The 11798-nt window shown below is 32.6% G+C and overlaps 1 protein-coding gene across 11 annotated transcripts; it reads left to right on the top strand.

The window, feature by feature from the left end:
• Nucleotides 1-1886: 1886 nt before the first annotated feature.
• Nucleotides 1887-11012, top strand: LOC111907802 (retrovirus-related Pol polyprotein from transposon TNT 1-94). 11 transcript variants are annotated; one of them, XM_042900385.1, is made up of 6 exons: nt 1887-2472; nt 2801-2893; nt 3867-3958; nt 4394-4585; nt 4702-4831; nt 6007-6306. In XM_042900385.1, exons 3-6 carry the CDS (start codon nt 3912-3914, stop codon nt 6274-6276), a joined length of 639 nt encoding a protein of 212 aa, XP_042756319.1. In that variant the 5' UTR covers nt 1887-2472; nt 2801-2893; nt 3867-3911; the 3' UTR covers nt 6277-6306. The 11 variants fall into 11 exon arrangements, 7 of the variants coding, with proteins under 7 accessions (XP_042756319.1, XP_023759379.1, XP_052625498.1 ...); XM_023903611.2 differs by having other exon boundaries at nt 3796-3958; XR_008231107.1 differs by having other exon boundaries at nt 3006-4585.
• Nucleotides 11013-11798: the final 786 nt, after the last annotated feature.

Genomic DNA, 11798 nt, shown 5'->3' with positions numbered 1-11798 from the left:
AAAAATTAAATTTTTTTTGTTGTGAAAACGAGACATTACACATAAATATAGACAACCGCACACACTTCATCAATGATTGTCCAACGTAAGATGTCGTGAGAAAAAACTAAAGAAAACATTTATAAGTACTGAATGAGTACAAAAATAAAAATGACTTATTTTGAAACGAAAAAAATATTTAGGACTAAATGTGTACAAAAATATTAATGACTAAATGTGTACAAAATGATAAATATATTACCCTATTAAATCATTTTCCCGGCTAATCTGGAGTAACCGGTCATAAGGACTGAATGCGTACAGTTTAACAAGTTGAAGGGGTAAATGTGGACAAAAAAACCAGTAACCAAATGTATACAAATCGAAAAATATATTAGTTTTAAATAATTATCACTTTAATAACCTAGTAACTTTTTGTCCTTACATAACGTTAATGCCTTCAACTTTCTTTATGATTCTAATATTATTACAAAAGTTTCATAGCCTCTCATTCATAGAAGTTAAGATATTTTTATTCTAATATAATTATTTTACTTATTTATTTAACTTTTTTTTAATGTCCTTACTATATATTTGAAATTACTAATGTTTTTATTTATGTTCGTTTTTATCTTTTTATTCTGTTTCTTTTTATAAAGATTTGTTCGAGATTTTAATGTTTAACAATTTAAGATTTAAATAATAAAATATTTAAGGATCATAATATGTTCAACTATTTTTGGATCACATTATTTTTGGATCATAAAATTTTAAATCATAGTATTTCTGATTATATCCTTTTTGAATCAATTATATATTTAATTTAATAAATGTTTTTTTTTTCAAAAAACAAAGTTTGGACCATTATATATTTTGAATCATTTAATTTTCAATCATAAAAAATAAAATTAAGGATCATAAAATATTTGAATCAAAACATTTTTAGATAATAACAAATTAATGATCATAAAAATATTAAATCAAAACTTTTTTTGAATCATAAATATTTTGAATCATCTTATTTTGAATCATATTATTTTCAACATTTAAAAAAAAACTTATAATATTTTAAAATAAATTTTGGTATCTTAACAACCTTGTTTTTTAAAATTTGTTTTCAAAAAGTTCTTAATATATGATATATGATAAACCTTTAAAAGTATTTTTGATTTTGAAAATTTCCTTTTAAAAAGTCACCAATATATTGAGTAGGAGTATTCGTTAAATTTTTAGAACTTTTAGAGATTTTTTTTATTTTTTGGATTTTTATAAAAGTAAAAAAATTTTAAAATATATATATATATATATATATATATATATATATATATATATATTTTTAAATTTCATGATTATTTACTTTTTGTATAGAATCTAATTTTAAGAGCTTTGCTTTTTTTTTTTTTTTTTCAGATTATTTATTTTAAAAGAAAAAAAAGGTTACAGATAAAATTGCAAAAATGGTCCCTATAGTTTGTCAATTTCTTTGGGTAAGATCCAAAAAAGAGTTTATTAGCAAAAAGAATCCCTATTTGGTGGTTTTGTTGTAGTTTTGCTCATCGCCTCGTTAAGTTTAACAGCCTGCTGTTAAGTTTTTAAAAATGACGAAGTTACCCCTAGGGACCATTTTTGCAATTTTATCTTTTTACCAAACTATAAGGACCTTTTTTGTAATTGTTTTTTATTAATTATATATATATATATATATATATATATATATATATATATATATATATATATATATATATATATATATTAAAATTGTCCATCCTTAGGAATAGTAAAGTTCCTAAGGAATTTGCAGAATAGGTCCCTTGATTATGAATGGGTTGCAAATCTATCTCCTTTCTTTAAAAAGAGGGTTATTTTATGTCCCCTTATACATTCTTTGTGTACACATGTTTTTGTAATTTGCTTCACCGCTTTATGATCCAATAAGATTAGGATTTGTGTACCCGCTTTTCGTCAACCAGGTTAAATTTAGATGTTACACCGCTTCAAATCCAATCTTCTCCACTGTCTCTAGACTCTTCCTTAGACCGCCATCCAAAAAGAATTAGTCATCCACCGTCTTCTTCAAAGAACTCTGAATTTATGCCCTAAATTGATGGTGCAGGTGTCCTTCTACGTTTCCTCCACCGCCTCAAAAGCTTAATACGTTTTTTCCCACGCACCGATGATCCATCATAGATATTTCTTCTCTTTTCCACTGATATACCCAATAATTTTCCCCACTGCCTCTGCTCATCATCTATTTCAATGGATCCACTCACGGATTTCCGTTTAGCTTCCCACCACTTTGTCTTCGTTCCCGATAACCTCCACAAAACCTCTTTTCACCGGGAAAGGTTTCCCATCTTCTCTACCGTCATACTGCATCTACTGTACCCCTGCACATCTTCATGTCGATCGCCTCCGCGTATGGTCTCCAGACGATGCTATCGATGACACCTCCGCCTCAGTCTTCTATCACGATGTTAACGCCTGCCAATTCAGGTTTCCCACTCCATTCAAGTTTCTTATTTGTGTATTTCCCTCCTTTGAACAAACATTTTTCCTTGAATTCAATCTGATTGGACTTCAGGTACGTTGTTGTTGAAATTCATCTGGCATATCTGTCTTTTTTAATGTCTCTTGATTTACTAGATTTGGCTTACTCATTTTTTAGGGTTTATCTGTGTCAACTTTTCCGATGTTAACAGAGCGTTATTGGGGATGTTAGACTCCCATATCTATATTCCACCATTCGATTCTCGCTCTCAACTTTGTATCAGTTTCTTTTTTTTTTTTCTATTGATTTGTCTGCTTTTTTCTTTGTTTGCAGTGTCTGAAGCAGGAGTCGTTATCTGCGTTTCAGAAAAGAGGGGGACAGATTAGGACTTTTGTGCCTGAATCAGTTAATTGAAGATAGAAGCAGGTATTTTTTTTCATTTCATTCGACTTTTATTTACATCAAACACATATTTTGGGATCTAATCTGTCAATTTCTTTTGATGCAAACATAATTTGATATTATCGACTTAGTATAGGACTAGGTAGTGGAGAATCGAGGTTAAAGAGATCAACCATTCGTTGATTTTAAGGTTTATTGAAGGGTTAGTTTCGGTTTTTCCAAAAGTTGAAGGCTTAGAAGATGTAATACTATTTCTGCACCCCCATCCAATTGTACCATTTTTTAATATTCTCAAAAGTGATGGGATATTGTGTTTTTTTTAAAAAAAATAATAATTGTTCTTTGGGTGATAATTCTCAGTTAAAAGAGGATAAACAACTTGCAAGAGCATTACTTAGCTGGCTAATTTCGCGAACAAGTTTTTTACTGTTTGGTGTTTCAGTGTCTTCATAGTATATGTTGTTTCCGTTTTGATTTCTTTGTAATCAGCCAATCTAGATTCTTATGAGGACAATTGGCTCTGCAATTCTATGAATTGTCAGTAATTCAAATGATTAAAATTTCATTTTTTTCCTCTTTGCAAATCGGCTACCTAAAATCTTAGGTCATAACATATGTAAGTTGACTTGGAAGAATCGATCTTGGTTATGAAATGATTAAAATTATGCATTTGTTACTGTCCCCTTTTACTGTATTGTGATATATCTGAGTGTAGAGGTAGATTGGTCTTTCAAAAAATTGAAATATGAAAACAAAAAATTGTACACAAGGGTAGTTTAGTCTCAAACTGTTAATGATAAAAAAATATGTATTTTTTAGTGTTAAAATCCTTCAATTTCAATAAAAAAAACTTTGCATTCAATTTGAGCATAGAAAAAGTGCATACACCATCCCATTTTACTGTATTGTGGCATATTTGAGTGCAGGGGCAAATTGGTCTTTCAACAAAATTGAAATATGAACAAAAAAACATTTCATAAGGGTTGTTGATTTACAGATTCTCTTAAATTAATCTGATTTTAAAGATCCTGATGTCAAGAACATGCAACGTCATAGTTACAAAAGGCTTGGTAGCTTTTGCAAGTGCAGGTTTAGCTTTTCCCTTTTACATGGCGTAATTACATTGGTTTTCAGTTTATTAATGATTTTATTTAGTCTTTCTTGAAACATTATATATTAAATTATATGTTAATTGTTGAACATAGGACTAGGTGATCATTAAAGTCCCAAATTATTCATTCATAAAAACCATTGCCACCTTAGGCATCTTTAAACTCCCCTATAATTGATTTATCATGAAAGTCTCCTCTAATCGATTTATCAAAACCATCTTGAAAGTTTGACATGGTGGCTGATGTATTTAAAAGTTGTTGAATGTTGTGAAGGTTCTTTTTGTTTTCTCATATAAATCATTGGCAAATATTTACTGTATTATTTACCCTTTTCTTCCCTATTGAAGCTTCCTTTATAATTGTAAGCCATTTATAAAGTGCCTACCTTAGTATTGCTTTCTTTCCTTATCAGTTCGCTTTTTCCATCTTATCTTTACTTCATACTACCATCACCACATGGACACTGTCAAATAATGGGTGATTTACATTGGAGTATGTATATTCATGGGCACAACATGAGACATTCTCTGGGTTACAACCATTTATTCAAGAATCTACCGCGTAGGCAGATAAAGAAACTCTTCGACCACAGTTTCACTAGAACGTGAGTTAAATTTCCTTTGTGGGATGGGAATGGAATCCTTGATACATCCAAATATATGTTTTAGTTGTGAACAATTAGATGATGTGACTAAATATATATCTTCTTTTGCATTATAGTGGCTTGAAACGAACTCAAAAGGTTAAGAAATCTTTTGTAAAAGTTGGTTACCAAAGGATGGAGTCAGAATCAAAGCTGGTGTGTGTTTTGTTCATGGGCATGGTGACACTTGAACCTTTTTGTTTGAAGGTATGTGGTTACACCTCATCATCTATGTCTTATACAATCATGAAATTTGATTCTTTATCCCTAAATTTAGTGATATAGTTGACAATGTAATCAAACAATATACAAAAATTAAAGGTACCCCTATTGTCTAAAGTTGTATGTTTGACTTTTTTTTGTCAAACAAAGTATTTTTTTGATAAAGAAAAGCATAAGTTTTTCATAATTTTTGTATTTTCTTTCACCATTTCACGGGAAATAAGTTATTTAGTCACATAATTTTAGTATTTTCTTTCACCATTTCACAGGAGAAAAGCATATGAATGATTTGTAGTTTTTATGAGGTACTATGCCAGTAGTTGTTAGGTTCCCAAAGAACAAGCATAGAGGAGAAAAATGGTTCAATTGGTGTTCTATTTGTATACTTTCTCCACGATGAATGCATCCAAAGCCAAAGCCAAAGCCAATCAAACAAAGAACAATAAAAATATGTCATGTTGCATATATGCAATCTACCGTAATCCGAGGGAGTAAGTAGATAAATATATAGATATGTAAATATATCTGTTTATCAAGTGGTTGTTGTTGATGTGTTTTGAATGTAGATACATGAAATAGCAGCTTACTTATTTTGTTAATTATAGAAGAAACCTATTCCTACAAAGGCATTATGTTCCGGACATGCATCAAATATTGAAAAGCAGGATAACTAATTATTATACATAATTCAGGGACATAGTGGTTGATTTACACTGGAATGCTTATGATCCATGGACTGTTGTGAGTGTATTATCCTAATACTTTTTTATAATCAGTTTGATTTGTTGGCTATATGTACGTCCTCTTAATAAATAATACTTAAAAGTTCATGTCATATTTATTTTTTTCTTGGTTGTCAGTTATTGAGTACAATCAAATTAGAATCTGACATAGTCAAGGATTAAAAAAAGTTGAGTCTAGCTTCAATAAACTTCATACTATTTTATAGACTTGGAGAACAGACAATGTCAATAGTTTGTTTAATGTACATATAATAGGCAACATATAATACTTTACTTTCTTTATGCATCTCCCTCTATCTTCAATATCAGACATTCTAGGTTTGAAGGTGTTGGAAATTTTACCCTGTTCCCGATGATCATCGGTGAAACACCTAGAATACAATACATTTGGGATAAAAGATTTTGTGATTTTTGTAGGTATTGGGAGAAACCGGGAGTAGAGGATCATCAACACCATCGACGGTAGATGCTATCAAGAACTGGCAAAAATCTATCCCAAAAAACTCATCAGAAACATGTAACAATCCGTCCTCTACAGATTCTGCTTTTGAATGCCTTAATTTCTTAAGCAAATGGTTGTACTGCAGTCAGATTCATGCAAAACTGTTGTTGACAGCTGCAACATGCATAAATCAGAGAAGGTCATTGTCGTCCTTTTCGTATGTATTATATAAAACTATAGATTAAATGAAATAAATGGAAACGTAGTTTTATTTATTTGATTATCATAGCATTGTACTTTTTCTTCTTTCTAATACAACATTGTACTTCATCAAACACCTTTGACCCATGCGGAGCATGGGTTCACCCTCTAGTTATACATTAATTCTTTTGATTAATTCTTTTTTGATTTTTTTTCTTATTTCTTTTAATTAATTCTTTTTTGATTTCTTTCTTATTGGATTATGATATATTAATAAATATTTTTTTTAATATATTACATTTATATATTAATAAATATTATTTTATTATATTTTTTTATTTTTCTAATTAATTCTTTTTTGAATGTCCTCTTTATTGGGTTAACTCTTTTTCATTAGATTATTATATATTAATAAATATTAATTTTATTATATTTTACTTATATCTTAATAAATATTATTTTGTTATATTATTAATTTTTTAGTTAATTTTTTTTTTAATTTCTTCTTTATTGGATTAATTATTTCGTATTGGATTATCAAATATATTAATAAATATTTTTATAACAATATTATTTTTCTATTAACAGATATTACTTTATTGTATTATTAATTTCTTTTAATTATTTTTTTATTTTTTTATTACGTTAATTATTTTTATTATATTATAATTTTTAATTTATTACTTTTATATATAATAAATATCATTTCATCAGATTAATAATTTCTAATGTATAGTATTATATTTTTTTAATTTTATTGGTTCAACCATAAAATCGACCGAATACACAAAAGTGTCGCGTCCTATCGTCGAAAATCGGCAGGACAATTGCCAATCACATTCATTGATTGTTCGACGGAAACCCCACCAACTTGTTACACCCAATGTTGCGAATAACCACCTAGGACAACCTCATCACAACCCGCCGGAATCCTCTATATCGGCCACTAAGCCAACCATATTATGCTACAACCACCAGGATGTTCGAACCAAACACCCCTGGTCAGCTCCTCCATTCTATAACACACAGAATCTAGAAGGCCAATTAAGGAAATATAATCTTCATTTCTAAAGGTCAACTCGTTGAGTTTGGGCAAGAAACTCGACATGTTGGAAAGTTGTGCTGGATTAGTGTTTAAGCCCGTAACTATATTTGGTATGTACTTGACCCGATTGTGCATGGTCCTTTTGGGTTGCCTTCACCAAAGCAACTTGACAAGGTAATTTAGGGAGAGAGAGAGAGAGAATATTATGGTTTATTAATATATTATAAGAATAATATATTAAAGGAGAATTCATATTTATTTAATTAGTATTAGTCATAAATTAATTAGGAATTAATTTGGTGACAAAGAGATTAATTAAATAAAGGGGTATAAACTGTCAAATGCATGATAGTTGAGTTTTGGGCTGGGAAACCTAATGGACTATAGGGGGAATGAAATTATGATGGGGATCCATCATGTTTTCGTCCAAGGTCTTGTTCCAGAAGGTTCATTGGGCTGCTTGGTGGCTAAGCTGTCCATTAGGGTTTAGAATGAAACCGTAGCAGCGTGCAATATAGATAAGACCCCTAGGCTATGAAAATCGGCTACACTTGATTCCAAGAGAACCCTAAGGCCGATTTTAGCATCTCTCACTCTCTCTCATATTGCCTTCTTGCTTGTGGGGTTTGTGAACCATTAGAGGAGTTACAATTGTGACTCTAAGCTCAAGATCAAGAAGACTACAAGGATTTCAAGCTACTTGAAAGAGGTAAAACACTTAGATCTGTTCTTATGATGTTAATTTCAAATTATATATGATAGATCTAGGGTTGCAAGTCTTGGATTCAAAGCATGTACAATAGAGAAACCTAGATCCAAACATTAGGGTTTGTATGAGCACATAGGATTATTCTTATGCATAAAACCCATCAGTGGTATCAAAGCCTTGATTGGTTTCAATTGTATGTGATGCTTTAACTGTTTGCTTGCTGAAAATCGTTTTTTTCTTGCCTCTGCCCGACTCAACTCGGCGAGTCAGTATATGGACTCGGCGAGTTGGTCTGACTCCGCGAGTCTGTGCGTCAGGCAGAGGATATTCTGAGATTTTGTTGCTGTTTTGTCATGGGATTAATGCCTAAATCGTTTTTTGAAGATAAAATCCGAATTTTATTGTATTTAAATGATTATCCCTGACAAAACAATAGATAATTTCAAATCTTTTGAATATTAGTTGTTTATATGATAAATATGGATTATTTAAAATTATTTGGTAATTATCTTATGACTAAAATATGATTAGGTCAAATATAGATAATTATGAAATTAATTTTTTAATTTAAATTATTTGTTATTTGATCCCTTGTGTTTTGAAAAGTTCAAAACTTGCCCTCAAGTTTTGAAATTTAAAATTTGTGATTAAAAGTTTAATTTTGAATAATTTAAATTTCAAACCCTTAGAATTTTACAAGTTTAAAAATTCAACCCTATACTATTATATTATTACAAGCTTAATATATATATATATATATATATATATATATATATATATATATATATATATATATATATATATATATATAATTTAAAATGCTAGTCTTACCATTAGTGGGCCTCATTCACGAAGCCGGTGTATAAGGTGGCTATAAGGTTGCTTCCTATAAAATGGCGCTTAATGGGTGTACACTCACACCCACCGCTTGCTTGACTAGTGGAGGGTCGTCAGTCGAACGGGTAGGATAAAGCAATCATCTCCTCATTAAAAGTATAATGTAAGATACAAAGTAACTACATGTTTTTACAAATTCCCAATCTTACTTTAGGGTAAAATGTGAAAATGATGCTAATCCATAGAATTACACTTTGTACCCTTGTCAAACGTTGGTGGAGCGCATGTGGTTAACCAACACATCAATTTGGGGATGACATTGGTAGCGAATGGTGACTTGATGATTGTCATAGATCAATGGAGCGTGTGTGGTTTACCGGCACATTGATTAGGTGATAGAGACATTGAGTGCACCATGTTGGTTCACATGGTTATTCACAACTTGTTTGCGATCCTCGGTATCCCAGTCGCAAATTTGAAGTGCATATCGAGATTTAAACATGCCATTGAAAAGTTCAATGAATCTCAAAGATCTAGGAGTTTTCAATACATTTAAAACTTAAAACTCTTTTTCGTTTTTCATGGTGAGAATTAGTGAATCGTCATTCACTTACCTTCAAATTATTTACTTTTAGAGTATGACATCCCTTTCTAAGTTGTAAATAATGTTGTTGGGTCCTAGCCCTAATTTCTCATTTGGGTGTTTAATTAGGGACTCATTTCTAATCAAACTTTGTTCCTTTCTTTTTTAGATGTCTGCAAACAACAACAACAATGCTTCTGGGTCATTAAGGTGACAATTGATGGGTCAAACTTCAACGAGTGGATGAGGTATACTCGCATGATCACACGCTATGAGGACAAAGAATATCTCCTCGATGAAAAGCTTGAAAAGATCATCCCAGATGTGCTACTCCTGAAGAGTTGGCCGCCTTTGAGGCCCACGAGCGTGATGCCACGAAAGTTCATTGCATCATGCTTGCCACCATGAACCTCGAACTCCAAAAGTCCTATGAGGACATGTATCCGTATGAAATACATCATGATTTGCTGGACATGTATCACCAGAGCGCGAGGCAAGAGCGCTATGAGATCATTACTAACATGATCACTGCTAAGATGTTGAGTGGAGAATCCCTAACCTCTCATTTGCAGATAACGCAGAGGTATGTTGGTCGTCTTCTCAAACTTAATGTTAAGTTTGAGGAGGATTTGGCTATTGACATAACCCTCCACTCCTTGCCCTCCTGTTACAACCAGTTCAAAATGACCTACCACATGAACAAGGAGGAGGTCTCCTTAAGCAAGCTCCAAGGACTGTTGAGGACTGCTGAGAGCAACCTCAAAGACAAATATGTTGCATCTTCCCCGGCTGTGGCTGCTCTTGTGATGGCAATTGGCCAAGGAAAGGGTAAGAAGAGGAGGGCTCCATGTAAGAGCCACCATAAGGTTAAGGCCCAAAATGGTTCCTCTTCTAGTGGAACCAAAGTTGGTTCGGTCAAACCCTCTTCCGACCCCAAAGAAGCTGAGTGCTATTATTGTCACGAAAAGGGCCACTGGAAACGAAGCCGCCCTCAGTATCTGCAAGACATAAAGGATAGGAAGATTAAGCCCACCTTCGCAGGTATGTATTCTATTAAATCTAATAACTCATCGTTTTCTACTTCATGGTTTCTTGATACAGGGTGTGAATACCACATTTGTTTTGATTTGCAGGGCCTAAAAAGAAGTAGGGAAGTGGAACATGGAAAAATGAACCTGATTATGGGAAACAGAAGATCGTCGCCTGTGACCAAAGTCGGAGTTTATTCTTTAGTGTTGAGTAATGAGTTAGGGCTAGATTTAAATAATTGCTGTTATTTGCCAGCTATGGCACTAAACATTATTTCATTTCATGGATTGTTTAGACAAGGTTTCAAATATTCTTTTGATAATAGTAATGGTTCTATTAATGTTTATTTGAATGGTGTCATTTATTTCAATGCATTACCTTGTAATGGGATTTATGAATCTGTGATGGTTGTTGATAATTTAGGAAATGATGTTTTGAATATTGATTCGTCTACTAGTCTAGATAAAGCATGCTTGTGGCATTGTCGCCTTGGCCATGTCAACAAGAAACGCATAACCCAACTCCAAAAGGATGGAGTGTTGGAGTAATTCGACCTTAGGGACAATGACATGTGTGAATCTTGTTTACTTGGGAAGATGACCAAGTCACCCTTTACTGGCACTTGTGAAAGGGGTGAGGGTCTATTGGATCTCATACACACCGATGTGTGTGGGCCCTTTAGATCCACTACAACGGATGCTTACCGCTTGTACGTGACTTTTACGGATGATTATAGCAGATATGGATATATTAACTTAATCAAGCAAAAGTCGGAAACCTTTGAAAAGTTGAAAGAGTTTAAGAATGAAGTGGAGAATCAGCTGGGTAGGAAAATCAAGATGCTTCGGTCAGACCGAGAAGGAGAGTACCTAAGTCTTGAGTTTCACGACTATTTAAAAGAATGCGGAACTGTCTCGCAATTGACGCCTCCGAGAACGCCACAATTGAATGGTGTGGCTGAGAGACGTAATCGGACCTTGTTGGACATGGTTCGTTCTATGATAAGTCGGACTTCGTTACCGATAGCTTTCTGGGGGTATGCCTTAGAGACTGCCGCCCATATCCTTAACTTAGTTCCCACGAAGAAGGTTGGCAAGACTCCTCACGAGATGTGGACAGGGAATGCTCCCTCGTTGGTACATATTAAGGTTTGGGGTTGCAAGGCTTTTGTAAGACGAGAGACTCACGACAAGCTCGAACCTCGTAGTGAGAAGTGTTATTTCATCGGCTACCCACAAAAGTCTTTTGGCTATCTTTTCTATAGACCGAGTGACAATGTTGTCTTCATTGCTAGAAGAGGAGTTTTCCGAGAAAGGGAATTGATAAGCCAAGAAGACAGTGGGAGGCAAATTGAAGGTGAAGA

The sequence above is a fragment of the Lactuca sativa genome, chromosome 3 (genome assembly GCF_002870075.4).
Source record: "Lactuca sativa cultivar Salinas chromosome 3, Lsat_Salinas_v11, whole genome shotgun sequence".
Lineage (NCBI taxonomy): Eukaryota > Viridiplantae > Streptophyta > Magnoliopsida > Asterales > Asteraceae > Lactuca > Lactuca sativa.
Note: the sequence above shows the minus strand (reverse complement) of the source record. Positions and strands in the feature narration are given on the sequence as shown.

What these genes read in the sequence shown, in the direction of transcription:
- LOC111907802 (XM_052769538.1), top strand. Translation starts at nt 9,799, where the DNA reads ATGCTTGCCACCATGAACCTCGAACTCCAAAAGTCCTATGAGGACATG.